Source organism: Microchirus variegatus (genome assembly GCF_963457635.1).
Source record: "Microchirus variegatus genome assembly, chromosome: 23".
NCBI lineage: Eukaryota > Metazoa > Chordata > Actinopteri > Pleuronectiformes > Soleidae > Microchirus > Microchirus variegatus.
Window position 1 is genome coordinate 19,713,723 of NC_139824.1, and position 25,589 is coordinate 19,739,311.

At 40.7% G+C, this 25,589-nt stretch overlaps 1 protein-coding gene across 1 annotated transcript in view; it reads left to right on the top strand.

Moving 5' to 3' along the window:
- Window positions 1-25,589, top strand: part of sorcs3a (sortilin related VPS10 domain containing receptor 3a) — a gene marked incomplete at its 3' end in the record, with an annotated part of 169,738 nt that overhangs the window by 48,081 nt on the left and 96,068 nt on the right. Inside the window, exon 2 of the mRNA XM_083909604.1 lies at window positions 25,219-25,286. Within this exon, the coding sequence (XP_083765730.1) occupies window positions 25,219-25,286 (68 nt within the window). The remainder of the gene's footprint in view (window positions 1-25,218; window positions 25,287-25,589) is intronic.

The following is a 25,589-nucleotide window of genomic DNA, read 5'->3' on the forward strand; positions in this document are numbered from 1 at the left end:
TCACTGCTGCATTCATTTAATCTGCAGTTTGTGATCAGAGCTCAGCGCTGAGGCCTTTGAAAAGACGCTGCCTGCCTGCGAGCACAGATGATCCACCATTAGTGAGCAGAATGATTGATTTCTTTAAGTGGGCGTGTGGCACTGGAAAAGAAACATTTACCCCTCAGGCTGCAGAGAGGCAGCATTAATAAAACATTACAGGGAATGAACGGCCGACTCTCACAATCCAGAGTTGTTTAATGACTGTTTTCCTGTCGTCCGTGTCTGTAGTTAAACGCTGTGAGTAACTTTGTGACTTAACATGAACAAAGACCTCTTTGCTAATATTTCACTAACAGTTATAGATGTCAGGTGTTGTCACTCTTTATGTTCTTCATTCATTTTCATGTTCATAAAAACACTCAGAATTCCAGACACATGTTCAAACGTTTCCCCTCGCTCGTGAAGCGGCAGGAAATTACTGTCATTCATTCAAAGCCAGAGGCTGATATTTGAAAAGTGTGATGGTGTTTACCTCGCTATGATTCCAAGTTAATTAACTGGTGGAATAATGTTTCATTGTCCAAACTGACTTCTTTTGTTTCCTGCCTCTGCATGACGAGCTTCACAATCCACCATGAGAATGTTCAGCAGATTTCTCCCCTCACGTCTGAAGTCACTCAGCAGAAAACCTGAGGTCTAGTCAGTAAATGTCATGATTGTCTTTGTTTTTGGATCATCAGCGGGAGAATTTAACAATTACCTTTAATTAGAATGTGTTCTCAAATCAACGTTCCATAATTATCAGAGTGTGTGGTTAGAGCTGAACACTGAAGCTCAGATGATCTCGCTCTCAGCAGCATCTTCTAGTCCTTTTCTCTGGGATCACAAAACATGATCCACTCAGAAACACCATGTCCTTCACCTTCTTCTGCAATAATTAATTTAATGAAGCTACAGAACTTCAATCATCTCAAGATCTCCCAGGTTTTAGTTGCTCAGTGATGAAGGAGCTCAGAAAATGGTCTTCCTTACTTTACTCCTTCAGTTTCAGTGGCTCCTCATTCTTTGACTTCATCTCCACATGGGTGGTCCAACATCTCCCTGTTGGCCATAGTAGATCTTCAGCTGACAACTGTGCATGTATCCAATTAGAGCTCTTCACCCTGTGTGAGCTTTGAGGGAAACTCATTCATGAACCTAAACGTGCACAGAGCCACATCCTTTTGTAGACTTAAGAGTCAGTTTTCAAATCCAGGTCAAATTTAAAGTCTAACCCTCCATTTGGTTGTGTTTTCTGTTACTTTGGCATGACAACTCCCAGGGAACTGAATGTATGCTGGCTTATATCCTGATAAATGTAACACACCCTCTGGCCTCTTTTCACAGCAGCACAAACCATCAATCCTCTTTTCCCTCCGTCAGTCCAATGTTTCTGTAAAATAACGCAGAGGCTTTTTGGGTAAAAACTGCCCAAACTGTCCTCTGAAGGCAAATCTACCTGGAGCAGCTCTCAAAGAGAAGAGAATAACTTCCTTTTTCTTTGTAACTTTTAGTTATTCTTGTTATTGTTTCTATGAAAGCCTCAAAAGTTGCCTCTGTTACCACTAAAACATTGTATTGGTCACGTCCAGCTACTGTGCATGTGTGAGATTTACTTTACACAACAGCAGGAGGCAGTGAGACAAAGTCAGTTCACATTTATATGTAAAACACATTTTATTCACCAAGGCAAAGACAAAGTGTTTTAACAGAAAACAAGTGAAACAAAAAACCCGGAACAATCAAAGGCCATTGCAACGAAAACAGTTTTAGAAGTCGTTCAAAACGGAGCAAGAGAAGTATTTTCATCAGTGAAAGGGAACATTCTTTTGAGCTGATATTTCTCACACGACGGACAATCAAAACGATTCCTCTTTCACAAATGTCCAACATTCCAGAGAAACCTAAAGTGAATCATGTTTTGTCTTTTTATTCAAACAGAACCAGTGTTTAAAACCTGAAAAGTCTCAGTGAAACAGTGTCATAACCTTTGTCACTTTCTCCGTCACCAGAAATAGTTTAGAGCAGAACAAACTATTTCCTCTTGTATTTGCTTCATGATGACTTTAATATTTCTCCGTTTCTGTGATTTTATATCATATTTTTGTAGACTTTTACAAACAGACCAGACCACACATGCTTTAAAGGTACAATATGTAGTATTTATGGATTTATATAACCCAAAATCCACTTTTTTATACATATTATGTGCTCCTGCATTGTCTAGTCACTGTATAATAGTTTTTGTTTCATTTTCGTAGTGTTTCAAAAAGTCATGTAAAAGAACATGGTCGCGGGCCGTGGTTGCATAGCCACTGTTAGCAGAGAGACGCCATGTTTCTACAGGAGCCTGTAAGGACAAACGCGAGAGAACAAATCAAGCGTCTCTTTACTTGTAGCTGAAGTCCCGCCTCCTCTCTCTCTGCTTCGTCTGCTACGGCCGCGGTAGCTCCGCCCTCTCCCTCACCTCACGAACCTCATCTGCTGACACGGAGAAAGACGACGAGGGCGACATTTGACCAGCTGAGGATACCGTAGCGCTCAGGGAAGGGAGGGGGTGAGCAGAGCAGCAGGTCTTTGTTGTAAATTTCAGCCTCTCCTCTAGATGGCACTATAAACTACTTATTTCCCCTTTAAGCTCAAGCTCAGCGTCTCCTCCTCTGTTTATTTGTGTAGTGAAGCAGCGTCACAGTGCAACACATCACAGCATTTAGAAGAGTTTTAGTTGAAGTTTAGCTGAAAATGATGCCGTGTTGATGTCACAGGCTTCAACATCTATTTGACTCTGAAATGAAAAACAATTTCCGATATCAATCTCATGTGCTGTTGGAGAATGCTGAAACTAGTGATTGAGACATTTCCCTGCGTTCTCTCCCCAGGGAAATGTTTGTCATAAATCATGTGAAAAGATGATTTATTTTCTCATAGACTTCCAGTCAATTTGACAGAGTTGCCCACACACGGCTGTTCAGACGAACGTGACCTCCTGATTGGACGAACCCCGCAAACCAGAAGACTATGTCCACTGTTTATCTACAGTTATTGAACTTGTGGAACAGACAGGGCTTCATCAGAGAGAGCTAATGAGAGCGAGCATTCATCTGTGTTGATGGGAAAGCTTCAGAGAAGAAACCAGCATGGATCAGTGCAGCAGAGGAAGCTGGCAGCCTGTAATTGATGGGGTTTGAGTGAAGCCTGCCATCATCATATAAACTGTGCAGCAGCTGGCAGCGCGCCACCTTCATGCATTAAATGAAGTGCACACTTGTTTGCTCAGTGTGTGTCTAAATACAAGGTCCTCTCAACTGAAGAAGAGGGAGAACAGAGGCCCAATCAAAGCCAAGCCTTCCCAACGAGTCATAGACCTCACAGTAATCTGCTCACACTGTTACACTTCTGTAGTGATTTATAAATGATTGAAGCTCATATTCAATATCCCCCTCAGGGGCCAGTGTAGTGTTTAGTTCAAGAAGACCCGGGTTCACGACCTGGCTGGAACGAGGCTCTTTCTGCATGGAGTTTGCATGCTGTATGCTGTCGTTGGAAATCCAAGTTCTGACTGAAAATGGAACTCAGCGTCCTTCTCTGGTCTCTCAATCCCAAAGGTGTTTATGACGCTCTCATCCTAGAATACTTGACTGGATCCATGTGGAGAAACAAACCCAAAAACAACATCAGACAATGGATTTTAGACGGACATGTTTTTATAGTCCATTCCGTGTTCCATGGAGTTGTTCTTGTGCCTTTTATGTTCCTCTTACAATATACAGTACACAGCAGTGTGTTGATCTGCGTCCTTATTTTGTCCTTTACCCAAAAATGATGACAAAACACAAAACATGTGTGCTGAATGTATATCAATCACACAGCCGTCCAGTGTGGCACCTCTTTATTGCACCTAGCTTCACCAGAGGAGAATTCAAATCAACTTTTCTTCAATCACTTCTGCTCCTTCATATCTGATTTCCCTCTAGACTCTGGTTTCATCCCCTGTAACCACGTGTTCTGTTGCAGGAGAATTATTCTTTGCATCATTGGCACATTTTCTCCAGTGGAGAAATGGACGAACATCTTCTCTGACTGAATTAAACTAAAGTTTGACATTTAATCATAAATGTCCTAAAAATGTGTTTCTATGGAGCTCTGGATGTCACATGACGTGTTTATTGCAAAAATGAATGGCACCAGTACCGGTTTCAAGAGTTCAATTTGACGATATCTGGCCCTTATACTGCCCCCTGCTGCTTTATACGAGTATGGAAACAGGAGTGGACATTATTCCTGACCCAGCATTCTGATAAAGTTTGCTCTACTCTAGAGAAGGTTTATACTTTGCTATAAAACCAGATATTAAAGTTAGTTATCATTGGATTCTGTGGCTGACATAAAGCAATCATTATAAGAGGAATCTGCTGCCTGTAAATTCCCATCACGATCATCCTCTGAGCTGGCTTTGAGCAAGCTTTATGGAAGTGATGCATGTCTGCTGCCTCTGGGGGTCATTGATGATCCCGTAAAATCTTCTCTTGTTTGCTCGTTCCCAACTGCTGTCCTGGGGCCACAGCCAGAAAACACTGAGCGTTAACTGAGATATAGAAATCTTTAAATCTATTTAATTGCTTTAAATCAGAAAAAATCACATTCAGTTAACAGTGTGGACAGTCAGACGGCTTTATTCATATCAGGCAGTGCAATAGGACAGTGCTTCACAGGATGGAAACATAATCAAGGAGAAACAACCCAGCATTAAAACAGTTGTGAGGAGGAAGGAGATGAGGAAAAGAAAGGAGGAAAGGAAGTGAGGAAAACACATCATGGAAGTCCCAAACAGCCACAAGGGAAAAGACTAAGGGAAACTTAAGATGGTGATCAGAAAATAAGGTCAAATAAAAATACAAATGCAACAGATAAAAAGGATCAATAAATAGTTGTTACTTCACTCAAATTCAAAACACCAAGGTCTTTTAGCTTTGGTTTTCTGACGTAACTGGCAACCCGTGGTTGCTCTGCAGCTGAGACTCTACTGACTGCAATGACTGGTAGACGGCGGTTTCAAAACATAAACATTATTTACAGTCTGCAAAATATTTTTTTTTCAATGCAAATATTTTGTCTGTACTGTTGTTGTTGGTGAGTTCAGTTTGTTATGAACATTATTCCTGAGTCTCTGTGACATATTAGGAGGATTTTATGATTTATTACATAATGCACCTTTAAGAGCATAACAAAGAATGGGAGCAGGAAGCTCGGTAATTAAAACTTCAGTGAAAGGAGAGGCTGGTGTTTGAAGACTTCAGGGTTGAAATGGTTCAACAACACAACTCTGAATTCTTTGACACTTCCACCTCTCCACCCTCTCTATCCTCTCCCTCCTCTCCCTCCTCTCCCTCCTCTCCACCATCTCCTTCCTCTCCACTCTCTCCATCCTCTCCACCCTCTCCATCCTCTCCCTCTCTCCCCTCTCTCCATCCCACTGCTCCGGCTTGACTAAAGAATTACTGTATTTGGTGCAATTTGATGGCCTGCTGAACTGTGAATGTGCTTCAGTCCCGGACAGCTGTCTTAGCTTAGAGTGAAGCGTGATGGATGGGTGGGAGAGCAGGGGGAACATATGGAAATGTCTGGCCATGAAATAAAAGAAAAGAGGGAAATCTCCGTTCCTTTGTTTCACACCATTCTCCCAACCACACATGAGCGATTCTGCTCCTTTGTCCTTTCACCGTTTTCTGCCAGAAACCTGTCCACTGCTTTATTTCCAATTCATTAAACTCAATGTTCCCTAATATCTGTCGACTAATCCAGACTGAGGTCCATTCAGCGAATGTTAATGTTTCTCTTTGGAGGTCACGACTATTGATCTAATGAAAAATAATATAAAAAAAACCCTCCAGAAACCTGCAGTCATTGGTATGCATCCATCACCTCTGCTGTGGCTCTGCTGTCTGCAGAGGCGGCGTCAGGTCACAGAGGCGAGCTGGGTGGTTCTGTGGTGACAGCAGCTAAAGATCACCATTGACAAAGTGGATCAGCGTGCCAGAGAGAGTGGCAGCTGAGCATAATTTCCCAATAACTCACCATATTTGGCAACGCCTTAGTCAGCAGAGGGGCCTGTGGGCCATCCATCCAATCCTGGGAGATTGATCGGCCAAGTGTGTTAGCATGTGTCTGTGGAAGGAAAGAATCAAAATAAGGAGGGCAATAGCAGGGCAGCTCGGGCCAGGCAGAAGACAGAGACATGTGACGACTCATACAGGAGATTGGCAGGAGGTTGAAGCAGCTCTGTGTGCTTTCATTGTGCAAGCAAACCACTGTGTGTTCTGTATGTAACGCAGAGAGAGAGCTGGTGTTTGTCAGTGAGCCTTCAGCAGACGAGTCTTCACATGCCAACTCAAAGTTGAACGGGCGACTCGAGGCGGTCTGAAAGGTCACTGACTGCTCCGATCGCTGACAGCTGACTGACTGCTGCAGCAACATCGAGTGGGAGACGTGACCCGAGAGCAGCTCAGCACCGTTAGCTTTGAGGCACTAATGTCTGTTAGAAACATGCATCCATTAATCTGTAAAGTCCATGCATTGGGAGGGTTTGTGTTTGCTATTTAGTTATGTGCTAAAGTGAGAATGACCAAACATCCATCCATTATCTACCACTGTATCCTCCACAGGAGGGTAGTGGGGGGTGCTGTGTCTATCTCAGCTGACATAGGGTTATAGTTGGGGTTACACTCTGGACAGTTCACCAGTCCATCACAGAGCAAACAACCATTCACTCACGCTCTCACACCTACGGTCAATTTAGAGTGACCAATTCACCTAATCCCCAAATCTACATGTTTATGGACAGTGGGAGGAAGCCGGAGAAAACCCACACACACACGGGCAGAACGACAACGATCCCGGGTGAAACCGACAAAATATTTGATAGTTTTTGGGTCTTGAAAACGCAAAAAGAGCGTAGTAGAGTGTAAATGTTAAAAAGGCTCCACCGTGGCGTTCCCGTCTAAAGGGTTGAAAACACTAAAGTGAGCTCTGAGCTGCTCACGCTGACTATCCTCCTGTACGCTGACGTCAGATCCATGTGCAGTAAAGACAAACAACAACAAACATGTGGGATTAGAATCAGTCGGACATTCAAGTCGCTGCTACTTCGCTCTACTAGAGAGAAGAAGAAGGAAGTTTCAACGCTCCTGCTGCTGTTGTATGGCAGTGCTTCACAGCGCCACCTAGCCACCTGGCATGCATACTACATCACATTTCACACACTTTAGCGTCACCGTGTGCGTGCAGATTTCCACCCAAAGACGCTCGTCTTAACGCGGAATAAAAAGTGAGAACGCCACGTTAGCGGTTTGCGTTCAGATGGTTGTCGTGTAAAGCTAAAGCCTAAGATACATGCAGACAACCCTGAGGATCGCAGGCCTCTGTCACTCGCTGCAGAATCTCGGTTCATGTTTTACTCACTGGTGACTAAAGATACACACATTCTAACTCCATGCAAAAAGGCCCTTGTTCCAACCGGGGGCTCAAAACCAGGGAACTCAGGTCCTCTTGCTGCAAAGACAAGAGCGATAACCACAACACCAACCGTCTGCAGAATGACCAAACATGACAAATAATAATAACTCAAGTTAGTTAAGTAGATCTCATCGTCTTCCACTTTAGCAGTTGATGTATGTGGAACAGTGCACAGGAACATTTGAGCACATGAACTGCAGAAGCTCGGGTCATGGTTTACTCACCAGGGTTGATGCCATCGTTGCTCGAATGTGGATTCATCAGTACAATAATCAGTGTCTCAGCAGTTTACTGTTAAATGTTTGTCTCCACATTTAAAACATGCAGTTTAGCCTCATTTAACTCATGCTTCAGGCCACTGACGTCAATGATCTGCTGGAAACGGCGGAAAGTTCTTTACTGGAATTTACGGCTGAAACCTGAAGTCGGTGATGAATTTGATTTTTGCAGAGCATCATCATTATTATTATTCACCACATTTACAATCAAAGCACAAACACTCAGATAATTACCAGCGTTTTTATTTAGTGAGTGTTAAAGTTTAGTACGTTTCCTCTGTGATGTGTGATTCTGAAAAAGTCTCAATCATTTATCAGTTTGTGAACTGTCACAAGTTCCTCTGGTGGTTTGTCAGTGGCTCGCTGCCATTTTAATCCATCAAGTGTGTTATAGACTGTGAGCGTCTGCTCACCTGGAAGCTGTGGCTTTGAGGTTTTTAGATGAATTACTTAATGAAGTGACCTCACTGATGTGAGTGACAGGCAGGAGAAACGTGTGTCACTGTTCATTTATGAGCTGTCGGTTCACAGATCTGAGCCATGTTTGGGCTGATGTTGGTAATTTTGAACATTATTTGAACTCGACCTAGAGTTTTGCTGCCATCACTCTGGACAAGAGAGAGAATAAAAGCTCTCAAAACTGTTAAAACTCAAATATACAAAGTCCAATTTGACCCAAACATGTTGTGGTTGATTATAGTGTCGGTGGAAATATTCAGTTTTTAAGAAAAGTTCCCTGATAATCGTGTCAGAAAATAAACATAATTCCATTTCCATATGCTGACAGATTCTCAAGATGAACCTCCAGATTGGTGAAATCACTACAGCTCACAGATTGTAGATTTTTGGTGTTGATTATCAGCAGATAATGTTGCCATGCCAACTGTGTGAATTTAGACGTCAGTTATTATTATTACTATTCTCATTATTAATAGAAGTGTGAAGACACTGAGCAGGTCAGGGTTACAGATATAAACTGATCCAATCAACACTTTGAAAACAGTTCTCAGGACTTTTGTCTCCAGACACAAATGTTTATCCCAGTTTCAGATCCTGTGGACGATGAGATGAGCAGGTTGTAATCTGGGCTTCTACTCTACAGTTTCCAGATTTAATCTCTTATTGTTTGCTCTCTGAAATACAATCAGGAGGCCGTGGACATGTTTGGTCCACTTTGTGATGGATTTATTGAACACATGAAACCAGACGTTGATGCAGAGAAGAGGAAGACGACCCCACTCTTAGATTTGATAACACATGAACTCTGAACAGTTCAAACGCAGTGACAAGAATTTGAAATGAAAGCTTAAATGAAGCATTCATTTATTTTTTGTTGCAGTTGTGTTTCAGTTCACAGTGAAACGTAACACGTTTCCAAACACTGTTTAAGTTTCTTCTTAGGTTTCTCAGTTCACTGGCTTTGCTGAATTGATTTTTATAATGAATAGATATAGATCTGTGCCTCTGTGGATTCATCGGGAAACAAGCAGCACTTCCTACGGCCTCATCGAGACCCGAGGATTCACCGGATTTTTGTTTTTTATTTAACATTGTGTTAGTTTCCTATTAGACACATGTGACTATGAGAGTATTTTAGACAGAATCCATCAAACCCTGTTTGGGCTGACGGCCACTAAACAAGTGTACAACAAGTGTACAACAAGTGTACAACAAGTGTACAACAAGTGTACAACAAGTGTACAACAAGTGTACAACAAGTGTAAAAGCTTAAATCACAATATTCTGTCATGGTGTTTGGAATAACAGCATCTGTGACCTCACACAAGCTTTTCACATCATTTAAAAACAAAAGTGTGTTTTGATATGGAATGTGTGTGTGGGTGTGGGTGTGGGTGTGCGTGTGGGTGTGCGTGTGTGTGCGCGTGTGTGTGTGTTGACTCGGGGCCATTTCTTAAACTCCAGATGTAGAAACAAACACCAGGAGCAGGTCACCTTTAAAATAAATCGATGATGTTCTACTTCACAAAGTCACATTCTGCTGAAAACAACTTGAAAAGATCAAAACACATTGATTTTTCATTCTGTGAAACAAAGAGCTTTTCACTTGTGTTGTTGTGATATTGTGACTCCCCCCCCCCCCCCATCAGGTCCATTATCCACCTCACATATTTTAACTGCACTCTCTGTAGAATAATGCACATAGAAGTCAGTGGTGACTGTGGTGTTAGACCTCATGTTGGTCCTGAAACAGACTCATGTTTCACTAAACTAATGGTTCTAAACACAGACAGTGTTTAGTGACAGAGTGGTTATGTGTCGGCTCATCGTTAGGAAGCTTTCATTTCGATGTTTGAATGTCTGTTTCTGCTGCTGAACAAAACAACCAGAATCATGATGTGTGCTGCTCTAATGTTTCATACCTGAGAGTCTTAACGTAAAATCATCTTTATCATCATAATATCTCACTTTTTTCGTAACTCAGGTGACGCCATTTTCATTTACATCCATGGACGTATGAACCGTGACTTCCTGTATTTTGAGACACTGTCGCATCAATTCAAGCTTTTATTTTATTTGACAAAGTCAGTGGTGCGATGATTGTGAGTTACCCGGGAGGCTGTGAAGCCGTTTGCCAACTTCAGCATCGTTTAAATCGAATTAAATTAAATATCTCGTTTATTATACGTGCTTTTATTGTGATATTTTAGCGTTCTCTGGAGTGGAATGAGGCAAAGTTTGTCGTAAAGTTGAAGATGTGATGGTGCCAGTCTGGAATAATGTCCGGCTGTTTTCTCTCCTCGTGAACAGCACACAGGAGTGTTGTCAGGATCAGATGTCCTCTGTTTGTCAGGTGTTATAATATTACCAGATCTCTGTGGATCTGTGAACTCTTAAAAGCGACACTGGAGCTTTGCCACAGTCTGAACTCTGTGTGAAGCCCTGGCTGTGATTCTATATTTGACTCCGCTCACAATGACCCCGTCCTTTTAAAGAACCACCAGAGAATCACTGTGTGGAGTTCAGGTGCTGGGTTTAGTCTGGATGAGAGAGAGTGAATCAAGTCGATGAAGAACTGCACTTTCAGACTTAAAGGAAGAAAGTTTGATGGAGATAAAGAGCAGAAAAATGGAAGGAAAGTGAACAGAAGAAGACACCGAGACGACATGGAGCCTTTCAGCTGCCGCAGACTCGCTAACTCGCTGAATTACATCCGATCCAACAAATGGACTTGGTTCGTTCTTTGTGAGAGTTGGGTTCTATAATCCTCAGACTTGATAATAATAAGAGCTCAACCTCAACGATACATCAGCCCGATGGAGAGCCTTAACCGCGAAGGCATCATTCTTCATTGCACAACCCTGACACTTTTATTACCTCGCTTTTCTGCCGATCGCTATTTATAGCGTAGCGATGCTGGTGTGGATGGAACAGAAGAGGAAGCAGAAGAGTGACTTTAATACCAGACTCCACTGTGCATGGACTTCTAACACTTTCATCTGAAAATAAGAGGAGTGTGCAGAATATGTGACGGCGCTTTGCTTATAAAAGGGAAGCGATATAAAGCCGTGTTGATGTTTTTCTCCGCCATGAATAAAAATGGCGAACGCCATGCGTCTTAGTTTGCATTCAAAGGAGTGGATGTGATGCTGATCAAACGGATGCTCTCTCCTCGCCTCATTCTTCTTCTGCGACAACAGCAGAAGAAGAACGCTGATCCAGGTTCAGCCTCTTCTTTCTCTGGAGTTTCAGCGACTCAGTGGCTTAAAAATGAGAGATCTATTGGCAGCAGCTGACAGAAAGAATAACTGCAGCCTCTCTTTGTAACGATCACTTCAGGCCTGCACTCACTCACCGCCGTGTGGAATACCAAGAAAATCAAAAAAGCAGATTCCGATCCACTCTCCTAATGAGACCTAATGGTCCTAATTCTCCATGTCGATAGAAAACCCTTTTATTTATTTAATTATTTCTTTATTTATTTCTTTATTTCCTGCATCCAGCTCAACAAAGTAGGTTAAACACAACACAAGGTTCTGTGTGTGACGTCTGTGAAACTCCTCAGATTCAGAGCTGTGGCTCGTATTAAAAACAGAGAGCGTGTTAAGAAGCAAACAATGAAAAGAAAATCAAACCTTTCATCAGGATTCTTTTCCTCCTTCAGCTCAGGTCGATACTGACCTGAAGAAAACGCTTCTGTGAGATTGGTGTTTTGTTTAGATGAAGTGTTTGTTCTGCAGCTTTGACTTTTGAACACCAACATCTCGTCAGGTCGTCTTTTAACGGCGAGAGAACGTGTGCGACACATTTGAAAGGACACACAGTTACAGTGTATGTACATTAGTTAGTTTGGTGTTTGTTACTCTGAAGAAAACTTTAAATTCAAAGGATATTTTTGATAATCAACAACTGTGTACAAAGCTTTCATCACAGTGTAAAGCAAGTCTGAGAGAGAAGAACACTTCTGCTGTGTTTATGGTTTGTTCCTTCATCAGCAAAGACTTCCTACTGTAAAGAAAGTGAAAAATAGAATCTAAATCTAAAATAAGTCTGACGAGAAATGTGATGAAATGTGTCAACAGAGAGTTTGTGTCTGTATTTTAATGAGCAGCAGGTCAGAGTCAGTTTGTGATCAAATACAGAATCTCTCGTCTTTGCAGCTTGAAACACTCAAACAACACAAAGGTGGCAGCTACTGTCAATAAGCTATCATTGTCTATCATTGTGTATCATTGTGTATCATTAACAGACCCCAGTGAAAAGGAGACATGTAAGTTAATGTTGTGATGATGTCGAGGAGGAGAATTGGAGTAATTCTGTTAAAGCGTCTCTACCTGTTACTGTGTGACTGCAGCATTATGAGCGTAGCTGCTGCTGCTGCATTAGTGTTGGTGTTATTTAAGGTTTGCTGTGGTTCTATAGTGTTAGTGACAGGGATGGACGGTGTATAGGGACGATGTGGGTGAAGCTCCACCAACGAGGAGGAGAAAGATACACTTTTTTCCGAACCAATTCCAAATATCCTTAGTACTAATATTCCTTTCAGTCGTCTCTGCCAGCAAAGGTAGTTATTATCAGTGTTCTAGACATATTATCTGTTATTGTCCAATCAGAATCATCAGATTCAAGTCACGTTTTATGGTTCCGCCTCTTTTGGGGCGATTTGATTGACGTGGAGAATCGCCCAAAAATTCTCCCTTTGAATCTCATGTTAAAAACGTGAGATTCAAAGGGAGAATTTTTAATTACGATGTACATGCACTAATGTGCTTGCGTCATATGTAAATTGAGCAAAGCCCCCCTGAAATTTTCTTCATAGTTTTGATATTATTATTACTTTTTTTTATTATAAAATAGCAATTTTTTGACCCTTACAGAATGATTAATTACTGAAGTTCCACTATATTCAAAGTCCTCACTGTGCTCCAGCAGCTTAGCTCTGTTTAGCACAAAGCTGATCATGGTGTTTCTGGTTTCCTTGAATTGAATCAAGCTCACGTTTAACAGCGACTCAGAAACGTATGGAAGGATAAACTGCAAATGGAGCACGGACTCCTCTCTGTGTATTACAAGGCCTTTAACTCCGACCCTGTGTTTGGGTAATGATGTGTGGGCTTTTAACGACATTACAAGGTTTTCTTTGTGCGCTCCACTCGCTTACTTCCCTCTTGTTTTCACCGATAAGAGGCTGGCGTCTCACGTTGATGTTCCTCTGGCAAAAACTTCATTATAGATTGGGATCAGTGTTCATCTTTCAGGCACAGTCTGCATCACAGCAACACGGCAAATCCATTTTTGATAAGTTTGCTCTTTTTTTTATCAGCAGCGTAGGGAGACAATGGGATGAGCCCATATGAATATATATATATATATATATACATGTGTATATATATATATATATGTGTGTAGTAGTACGGTCTCATCTTCCCTCTCTGCTTCTCTGCTCGCTTGAATAACTAAGTGAAAAGTGTGATGGTCAAAATTAGAGCATGAACCAATCCAATCAAGCTTTTATCTCTTTTTCTCCAAGGCGACTGCATGACCTTTTCTTGCTGTAATTGGTTTATGGAAAGTCCCTCACAGCGTCACTGAAGCCTGCACAGATAAGTGAAGGCTGTTTGAAATGTACTTTCCTTTTATTCTGAACTCGTACCAGTCATTAAAGCAATGACATGTATGATTTTACTCTTTTTTTTTAAGAAGCTGAAAAATCACAGTGCTTTAAAAATTCATTGAGGCTAAGTGATTGCTCGGCTGTAGAAAATCAATTAGAGCCACTCAGAATCAGATGTCATACGGAGACGTTCTAAATGTGTTTTTATTTGCAGCTCCGAGATAATTATTATTTTTCATAAATCATCTCAAGGGCTTTTTTTTTTGGCGAGGCCAAGAGTGAAGAAATGAAAACTCTGATTGTTCCTCACGTCCTCAGGCCGACGTGACGACAAAGCTGCTGCAGCCTTAAGAAACCTTTTCATGTGGCGTCACAGTGTTTCTGTAAATGTGTGGCCTTGATGTCGCGTTATCTAATTAACACGGATCCATTTCTCTCTTCTTGTGAATGATACTGTACTCCATTGTGGATTTGGCCAACATTAAAAAAAAAAGAAAAAAAAAAGTGATTTAGTGACGGTTGTGTAAGGTGACGACGCACAAAAGACGAGGGAAAACTGATTTGATCCAGTTCACAAAAGATTTATATATCTATAGGCTTAAGTCTGAGATAATTATGTTCTCTGCTTTATCAACAGAAATGAGAGTTTGTGAATCCAACTCTGTTCTGTGGTTAGTTTTTATCAATGTCACCTTTCTCCTGATATAGTTATATAACTTATAAAAACAGGAAAAAACAATGAATATACAGAGAAAAATGGACTTTGGTGTAGGAGAACGAGCAGTTTACAACATTTAAGTTTCCTGTTGTGTGACAATATAACATAAGATAATATTGTATATTTAATGATTTAAGCGAGCAAAGCATGAGCTGCACTTAGCAACGAGAGCAACTAAATCATTCATGTGCATTTAACTGTAACTCTGAGTACAGAGTATATCTGTGTCTGAATGACTTTTCATTCTTTAAAACTTCAGAGGACTTTTCTCTGTGTGGCAGCGTCACAATGTGTTTACATTCAAACTGTTGACTTTTGTTCAGGCTTCTGCAGAAAAGAGTCTAAAAACGCTTTGTCTGTGAAAACTGTGGACGCCGAGAACAACGTCAGAAACAATCACACAGACACACAACACAACACAACACAACACACACAACACAACACATGCCACCACAGTTGTTTACTGTTGTTTTCACAAAGTGACGCTGAGACGACAGAGAATGATGACGATGTGAAGACGAAGAGCAGTAGTTTATTGATGTTCTTTATTCTGAAGTGCATTAGTTCGTTAGTCGTCTAATACAGCTAACTGCTAAGTGCTAACTCCGCTCCAGTCCAGTGTCCTTCCATGTTTGTCTCTGTCTTGTTATAACATGTTAAAAACAAACCTTTTGACTTAAACTAACTAAAACTTAAATCACTGCAATTTTCTATGTTTCTGTTCCTTTAAACGACAAAAACAACAAAATGAAGTTAGTGTCACGACCAAGTCCCTTAACTGTGAACAAACACCGTCTGTCTGATTCACAAACATGTTTGAAGAGGTGGAAGCTGAATTTGTGCTAATGTGCCGATATGGCATAACCCCCCCCCCCTCGGGATCGTATCCCAGAAGACATCTGGGTTTATTCCTGATACACTGCAGAGGCAGGAGATGAGGCGACAGGGCCGTATGTGGAGGTGGTGGTGGTGGTGGTGGGGGATGCAATTATGAGTTTAAGACAAACCCTGGTGTTAATCAGCTGAACTGCTGCCTCTGTTTGGTGTTTGGAGAAGATTCACTGTGACATGGAAGCAAAGCTGCAGTTAAAGCCTCTCCTCCTCCTCCTCATCCTCCTCCTCCTCCTCCTCCTCCTCCTCCTCCTCTTCCTCCTCCTCCTCCTCACTCCTCACTCCTCACTACTCATCAGGCTGTAAATGACAGACTGGACTAATTCCTGTCACTAGCTTGTTGTAGAATAAAGAGGGAAATGTCTCACTAATCAGAAATGATGAGTCTGCACTGAAATACAAGGGTGAGAAAGATGAGTGTGATTAGATTAATAATCCAGGATGTGTTCAGGCCTGAAGACGTCAGGGAAACTCATGCATCTGCAGAGTCTTTACACCACGTCTTTACACCACGTCTTCAACAGAATATGAGATTAACAAAGATTTGGTATTCATTTGTATTAGTTTATTCATGGTCAGGATGGTGATGGACAGGGTGACTGATGAGGTCATGGTAGAGTCTCTGTGGATGAGAGAACCTGGAGAGGTACACTCTTAGAAATAAGGGTTCCAAAAGGGTTCTTCGACAAGGGCTGAGGAACCTTTTGTTCCACCTCGAGCCAAAAAGGGTTCTCCTTTGAGGACAAGCCGAAGAGGCTAAGAGCGTAGAGAGGAGGTGAAACAGTAAATTATAAAAGTTTTCAATAAATAAAAGATACCAGAAGACGTTGGTGATGTTCACAATATCTGTGTATTTAAATATAAACACTTTTAAGAGATAATATTGCTCGTATTTAACCATAAAAATAAAAACTCTCGACACAAACACAAGAACAGGTGGAACGTCACCTGCAGTGCACCCTGGGAAATGATTATTCTGGGCCATAATAATGAATTATACAGATTACCTAAACAGAGTACCAGCATCATGTGAGAAATGCTGCTATGCAAATAAAACGTGCCCAAAATAGAGAAGTTGCTGGTACTGGATCTGCACACTTTAAACACTGATCTGTGCATTTAAAACAGAGTTAGAAAACAAGACGTCCACACTGAAGCTGTGCATTTAAACAGTTAGAAAACAAGACGTCCACACTGAAGCTGTACATTTAAAACAGAGTTAGAAAACAAGACGTCCACACTGAAGCTGTGCATTTAAACAGTTAGAAAACAAGACGTCCACACTGAAGCTGTACATTTAAAACAGAGTTAGAAAACAAGACGTCCACACTGAAGCTGTGCATTTAAACAGTTAGAAAACAAGACGTCCACACTGAAGCTGTACATTTAAAACAGTTAGAAAACAAGACATCCACACTGAAGCTGTACATTTAAAACAGTTAGAAAACAAGACGTCCACACTGAAGCTGCACATTAAAAACAGTTAGAAAACAAGACGTCCACACTGAAGCTGTGCATTTAAACAGTTAGAAAACAAGACGTCCACACTGAAGCTGCACATTTAAAACAGTTAGAAAACAAGACGTCCACACTGAAGCTGTACATTTAAAACAGAGTTAGAAAACAAGACGTCCACACTGAAGCTGTACATTTAAAACGGTTAGAAAACAAGACGTCCACACTGAAGCTGCACATTTAAAACAGAGTTAGAAAACAAGACGTCCACACTGAAGCTGCACATTTAAAACAGAGTTAGAAAACAAGACGTCCACACTGAAGCTGCACATTTAAAACAGAGTTAGAAAACAAGACGTCCACACTGAAGCTGAACATTTAAAATAGAGTTAGAAAACAAGACGTCCACACTGAAGCTGCACATTTAAAACAGTTAGAAAACAAGACGTCCACACTGAAGCTGAACATTTAAAATAGAGTTAGAAAACAAGACGTCCACACTGAAGCTGCACATTTAAAACAGTTAGAAAACAAGACGTCCACACTGAAGCTGCACATTTAAAACAGTTAGAAAACAAGACGTCCACACTGAAGCTGCACATTTAAAACAGTTAGAAAACAAGACGTCCACACTGAAGCTGCACATTTACCTTGATGACAGCAATATTGAAGTTGATTCTACAAACGTTTCTTTGAACTCTCAGAAAGAGAAGAAAGAAGGATAAAGATGCACATATTCTTTTTACATTGTTAAAAATGAAAATGAAAGAGAAAAGTGATTTATATTTTGTGATTTCCGCTCCACAGTAAAATGTCCTTCCCTCCTCCTCCTCCTCCTCCTCCTCCTCCTCCTCCTCCTCCTCCTCCTCCCTCCCTCGCTTCATCTCAGGTAATTTGTCTTTCACACCAATTTGCAAAAACCATTATAAGAAGAAAATGCTGTGCATTTATAAAAGGAAAAAAGAAGTAAAAATGTCCTCAGCTGAAAAGATGTCATGTGTCCATCACTTGACCATTAGCCCACCTGCCTGCTTCAGGCAGTAAGTGGCTAATGGTTCTGTCAACTGGATCTGTGAAATACCATCGTCTTCATCTTCATCATGAATGGAAAAATATGAATCATCCAACGAGTTTTTATCTTCCACTGCAGCCTCTTTTATAACTGCAGTAAAATAGCTCAGCTGTGCTGACAGAGCTCGAGTGTCTTGAAAGGCGCCTTCAAATATAATGCATTATTATTATTATTATTATTATTATCATTCACAAGGGTTTTCTAATCATCCAATAGTCTTCTAACACCACAGCAAACACAATATACCATTAGAACACTGGGAATGAGCCTCTATACACCTATGTTCATATTCTATTAGAAACCACATCACATTAACAATGTATATGTGAGTGTATTTCTGATTCATTTCATGTTATATTCACTGTAAAACAAGTGCTTTTCCTTCAAAAATAAGGACGTTTCTAAGTGAGGCCAAACTTTTGAACAGTAGTGTATATATTTATATATGTGCTGGGATGTGAAGACACAAACAAACACACACAAACACAAACACAAAGATCAATTTCCTGGAGCAGGAGAAGTAAACCATACACTGACTCACTGACTCTACACTGAACATTATTCTGTCTGTGCCTCAGTTTTCAGCAGCTATTGTCTGCTTCCTGTACACACTGGTGTTTTTATAATTAGCGAACATGTCGGGCTGCGTTCTTATAAAAATAGTTCCCTCAGAGGGAAGGAAAGTCTTTGAAAATCTCCCAGAATGCCGCGGTGGTCTCCAGCTGAATTAACCCTATACATGTCATTAATGATAAGATGCAAAAGCAGCAGATGGAGAACAAAGGAACTCTTCTTTCTTTCTTTATTTTCTTCCTGTGAGATGATTTAGAGTCAGTTATCTGTATATGTTAGTCAGTGAGTCTCTGTGTTAGAGTCAGTGAGTGTCTTTCACAGTTGGAGTCACTTCTCTGAGTCCACACAGTCTTTGTCTTCATCACTCCCTCACTTGCTCTTTGATAAGCTCCAGCTCCGGCTGCAGACTCCACCGAGCAGCAGATCGTTTCTGCTTCGCTTGACTTACTCTGGCGCTGGCCTGAGAGACACAGATGCATCATGGGAGCTGGAGACAGAAATAACCACCTTCAAATAGAAAATATTGATAAGAAGAATGTTATTTTCATTTGTCTTTGCTATTTGTTGAAAACAGTGTAGAATATTTTTAGAGATAGTTGAGTCCTAATGAGGTGAGAGGAACTGTCTTCTGTGGGTGTTTCTCACAATCTGAATTCTGCTCTTATTCATATTTAGACCATCATTAGCTGCACACACAGCTTTATTCCCAGTGACAGCAGGTGTTTTCATCAGCTGTCCTGTTAGCTCTGTAAAGAAAACCAAAGCTAACCATGGTAACAGCTGCGTACGTCAGTGTAGCATGAGATCATGAGTTTATATAAACCACACTGCAGTTCATGGAGGAAAAGTACGACCTGGACCTCAAACCAAACTCTTTTCATCCATTATGGATTCAAACACACAAGTGAATCCATATTTCAGTCGTCTCTTCCTTGTTTTTACACCAAACTCATTTCCCTCTCATGATTGCATCTGTATGATCAGGAGAAGCCGTCTTTGTTCGATGCCACTCCATGTTTTCCAGTGCACACTGTGACAGATTAATGTCTGAAAGCAGCAGAAACATCAAGATCTTTTGACTTATTATTAATCCTCTCACTGCTGAAGAAACTGTGAGTTTCTCTGAAACCATGCATCCAAAATGGCTGCAGATCTGTGAGCGTGTGCAGCTGCTTTACAGACGGTTGTTATGGTAACGGTGGTCAGGACGCCTGTGCTTATGTGAAATGGCTGCACTCTAAACTTTCCAGTGGGATAGTGAGAAAGTCCTCAGTGTAATATGACAGGTTTATCTGCAGACGGTCTGCAGGTCCAGCTGAGGAGATAAAGATGACAGACTCACAATCTCCTCCCTGCCGTGATGCAGACCACGTGATTGGTTTATCCATTGACCTCCTCCTCACCTTGCAGCGCTTTATTGATCCTGAAGCTCTTTCTTTAATGCTGTGTCACTTTCTCAAAGCACAAACTTATGTTGTACGACTCAGAGATAAAGAGCCTCTGCAGAGTCAGTCATCTATCACTTTAAATAACTTAATAATCATCCATTTCAGTCAAATCGTGTATAAATGTCAGGTTTTTAAATGTATTATCAAAAATGCATGATCCAATTCAACTGGAATATTATTTCCAAGTATCATTGATATAACTCTGGATCAACTTCATATTCAGAATCATACGTTTTATCTTCGTTGACCTCCTGTCTTGAAAAGATTTGACTCCCAAATAACTCAGTCATTTGTTAAGTAAATTTAACTTCACAGAGTTGTAATTGACCCTACGGCTCTGTCTTCATCTTCCTTGTCCACAGAACTTTTCATTCCTTTGCTCTTTCATGACAATCCAGGGTCTATTAGTGTCTTTACACTGAGCCTCAGATCACTGGTGTTCTCTCCAGAGCAGGAGAACACCAATAAGTGATAACCTGCAGCATTGGAGACCCTGAGGTCACCCTGAGGTCACTCTGAGGTCACCCTGAGGTCACCCTGAGGTCAGCCTGAGGTCACCCTGAGGTCAGCCTGAGGTCACCCTGAGGTCAGCCTGAGGCTCTGCAGCTCCATGTCTCCGTGGTCGTACCCGTTCAGTTTTGCATGGATAATAATGTGTGATTTGCTCTTTCATTTCTTAAGTTCCAGTCTATATTTTCCTCATCAAATACGTGTGCTGTGAAATCTTTGTCAAAGTAAACCCTGCGTTCAGTCTTTGTCCTTCCATGAGTCACTTCCCACACTCTTTGCACTTTGACATTTTAGTTCTCCAAACTAATCCTTCTGTAGTTTTCTGATAATCACACATGTGATTATTCTGAAAGATGGAAACAGTGATGAAGGTGGTGAGAGTAAAGAAGAGAAACATCTGGAAGAAGAAGAAGAAGAAGAAGAAGAGGGAGAACATTGTGATGCAAAGAGGAGACGGATGAATAAAAAGAGAAGCTTTAGTTGTGAGAGATTCTCAGAGATGGTAAAATATCAGTGGGCTGAGATGTGTCCAGAGAAGAGAAGAGAAGAGGGAACCAGGGAAATCCAGACACATGATGGATGGAATAAATAAGAGGAATGACTTCACTTAGGGGGAAATAAAGGGATGGAGTGATTCACATAGGGAAAGATTGAGATGGAGAGCAAGAGCACAGTGATGTAAAGAGACTGTAAAGGTGAAGCTGTGGAGTCAACACAAACAACCACAGCAGCACAATGTGATTGGCTGTAAACACAACTTATGTTACACCTTAAAGTCATAGTTAAGTGTGATTGTGTGAAGACACATAAAGAGTCTGAAGTGCTGGTGAAAACACGGCTGCAGGAAAAGACTTCAGATATTGTAAGAATATGATCACGATAACACAAAGTTCTCTAAACACTGACATAATCACAAAAAAACTACAATTTCAACTCTTTCACCCTCTGATTGTGATCATGTAAACTAACTAAAGTAAATTCACTCCACAGCTTTGCTCCATGTCCTGAGTTTGGAAGATTTTGTAAAGATATTTAAAATATTTGTGTTGTTCTCAAGATTTATATCAAACCACAACACAAAAACAAACACTGTTTCTCTGTGGAGACGAACTTACAGTCCCTACATGTCAGTACAAGCACATTTAAATCCTAAATATCCCTTTAATTACCTTCCTTACAGTCATGTGTTTAATTTGCATTGTTGAGTTAGTGAGTGACGACACAAGAGTTCTCTGTGTGTTGTTGTTGTTGTTGTTGTGTCTGCAGAGCTGATAAATATGCAGTCGTATCCGTTCAAGGCTGCAGACGATGTTGTGACATAATGATGCGTCTGTGTAGACACATGCACTCGTGCTGATGCTGATGCTGATGCTGATGCTGATGCTGATGCTGATGCTGATGCTGATGCTGATGCTGATGCTGATGCTGGACGTGTTAGCCTTAAGTGCTCGACGTGATGGAAACAGAAAATGGTCACTGTCACAGTCAGACACTAATGTGTTTCTGTGAGGACAAACCTTTTCTTCTTCTCAGAATCATCATCATCATCATCATCACTGCAGTGTCTGTGGAACACACACTTTCGTCGTTAAAAGACATGAAACAGTTGTGAATGTAACCATTGAACACTGATAAGAGAGTGGACCACAGCTAAAGGGACAGTTCAGGTGTTTTGAAATGTGTTCAGGTCAGGTTTGAAACTTTGGAAATTGTTTTACACCTGCAACATTTCAGAAAATGTAAGAGATGGTAGATATGCCAGATATAAAAGAAGAGAGAAAAATGATATATATATATATTTTTTTTTTAACAATATATTTATTGATTTTTCTTATTTTCAACAATCAATGAAGAATCTGGGTCAAGATAGTTCACACAGGGCTGCCAGATTTAGTAGAACTGGTCAACTTTGTCATGTATAACACTTGTAAGATATAGAGGAATCGACCTCTGACCTTAACAACCGTTAACAGAGGAGCTCTTATCATTAATCCACTCTAACAATATATTTACTCTAACATATTTTCCCGAGCAGTAAAGGTTAAAACGTTGTACAACCATTTGCCAAAATGAGTAAGTCATTAATTATTTCTACTTAGGAGACCTAAAGTCAAACACACTGGATCTTTTTCTAAATCTGAACCAAATATCTTTTCAATTTCACTGAACATGTCAGACCAATATTTCTGTCATTTCTGACCTGAGTAAAACAGTATTTCACGTGTTGACCTCTTCTTCCTCCAGGACGCTGATCACACTGTTGATAAAGAGAAAACACTTGATCTTTCTGTCTCAGATTCCACTTTTATTACCATTGTCTCTGTTTGTGATCAGTGTAATTATTCAGCGTCGTCTCAGCGTGTGTTTATCCACTTAACCGTGAAGTGGAGCGCTTCATTTTCCCATGCTGTCACGCCTGTTTTTGTGTGGAAGGTTTCAGGTTATTTATTTTTCTGCCTTTGTCATTTTCCCTTGACATAACATCCCATAAACAGCTCTTTTGCCAATTGACAAAGTAATTGCTTAGCTGTTGACATGTTAGTGAGAGTCGTGGGCGTCTAATCACTGCTAGATAATTATCAGCTCCAGCTGCCATTTTGTTCTCCACCACCCTGACTCCTGTCTCCAGGCGACTGAAAGCTTCAGTGTGTGTGTGCGTGTGTGTGTGTCTGTGAGACTGTCAATACTACAGCAGCGATTCATTTTGCAATCAAAGTGTCTGAACACAGAGACACTTTTAATTGAACTTCTGAATCTGCTTTTTTAAACGTTCATGTGTCACTTTGATGTCTCCAGACTCCATGACTCGTCTAACGAGACGATGTTTAAAGAGAAAATTAAAGCTCGGTTCATCTGATTGTGTTCAGTTAAGTCAAACTTGGGTGAATAAAGAGTAAAGACTGGGATGTGAAACCATTCTAAATCCTTCATATATGCTTGTCAGAGCTGTGTTTGCTCATAATTACTCACATTCTGCATGAATTAAACACTTCTGTTTAATCTGACCTTACATAAACTGTGTAGTACCAACTTGACCATGGTGTTGTATGAGTTACTGATTGTAACTCATGGTTAAAGGAGCTGCTGATACGATCTATAGTGTTGGTGCAGGAGAGTGAGCCACAGAAACTTTAGGGAAATTAAAAATCTCCTTAAAATGTAGGTGAAATTATTTTAAATTGGTAGAAATTGAAGTTAATTGTTGTTTTTCCGTTATCCCATAATAAGTATATTTATATCAGGAGCAGAGTCAGCTCTACCAGAGGCAGCCATTTTGGACCGCCATGTTTTACAGTACACACTGTACCTTTAAGGTCATGGTCACAGTGACAGTATTTTTCCAGATTATCATTTTATTTCTGTTTCAAACAGACGTTGAACCATGTGACTCTGTGTTTTAGGACATTGGGACACAATGTAGTTGTGTTAATAATGTGTTTTGTGTAATTGCCAAGGACACAGTGACACTTTAATTCAATAATTGCCAAGTAAACAGTCATTTAGTGGACACTTCAACCACTGACTGTTCATGTCCTTCTGAAGTGACTGTTTTTTCTCAAATGGACCAATTTGTACGTCAATTACAAAGTGAACAAAGAGCACGAGCCTCTGTGTAAAAGCATGTAAATAAACAAGGGTCTGCAAAAGGGCTTTTCATTCATTTATGTGTTTAATATTCTTTATGAACTTTTCTCTTTTTTGTCTTTTCTTTGTGAGGAAAACAGTTTATGACAGAGTGTTATTTTCTTTTCATTAATATACACTGGTCCAGGAAGCATATGGCAGCATGAATTAATGAATGTATCTGATTAGACCTGAGCCTTTACCTCCTCAGTGGACACTGAATTTTTTATTTTTTTTACTATAATCAGTGATAAAATGTTCAATTAATAATTGATAGTAAATTAAAATTTTATTTTTTCTCCATCATGCAGACACACAAACTCACACACACACAAATTCAAACACAAACACTCACTCAACAAATGCATGATTCTTTGAAAACAGCACATTTTAATGCCAGAGTAGGAATAACACAGGTTATATAACGTGTGTGTTATGTGTCATGCATTACAGAGCAGTGATGGTCCTTCCTCTCTGCAGAGCAGCAGTATATCTGATCCCTGATGATTTCTTGGCACACTTGGCCTTCTTCTTGTTTTGTGATCCACTCTGAGGCCTTCAGAGCTCATCACTGTCCTTCTGCTGATTATCTACAAAAAGCAAAGCTGTGAACACAGACTTTTCCTCAGGGGCGTCGATGGCAACGCGTTTAATCTAAAAAAAGAGAAGAAGTTTCAAAGTAGTGTGTGCAGCATTGGTTTAACACTGCTAATGATATAAACGCCGACCTCTCAGCATGCTAAGCTACTGCTCCCACAACCAAATGTTGTTGGTGAGAATTCACTTTAGATATTTTCTTAAAGGCGTGAAGATGTTCTGAGACACTGAAGCAGGTCAAACATCAGCTAAGCTAACACATGCACATGCATCATGACTAATGATCTCACTACATCATTACACAGAGGGAAAGTTCAAGTGTGTGTTGAGAGATTATTGTTGATGAGTCTCTCACACATTTGTAAATCATGATGATGATGATGATGATTTCACTGCCTTTGATTTCCTTCTAAAGTGAGATTAAACTAAATCTCTTGTCTCTCCAGGTGATCCTGATTCTAACCAAACTGTACGACTTCCACATCGGCAGCGTCACAGAGAGCACTCTTTGGAGGTGAGTACACACAATCTTTACCTCAGAGAATTAGCTTAGCATGATGACGATGATGATGACGATGCTCGGATTGACTCCATGTTTCCATCATGTTGATGTTGATGGTTGTATAATAACTCACTCGTTCATTCACTTCAAGTATCAGTGTGTTTTCCACCTCTGTGCAGTCACTCAGCTCCTCTGAGGATGTTCACACTGAAACACTTTAAGAGCCTCAAGGGAAAAGAAACCTGAGGCCAATGACACAAACTCAACTATCACTGTCTTTCTTTGAAATTAGGAAGAAATCAGGACGTTTTGAAT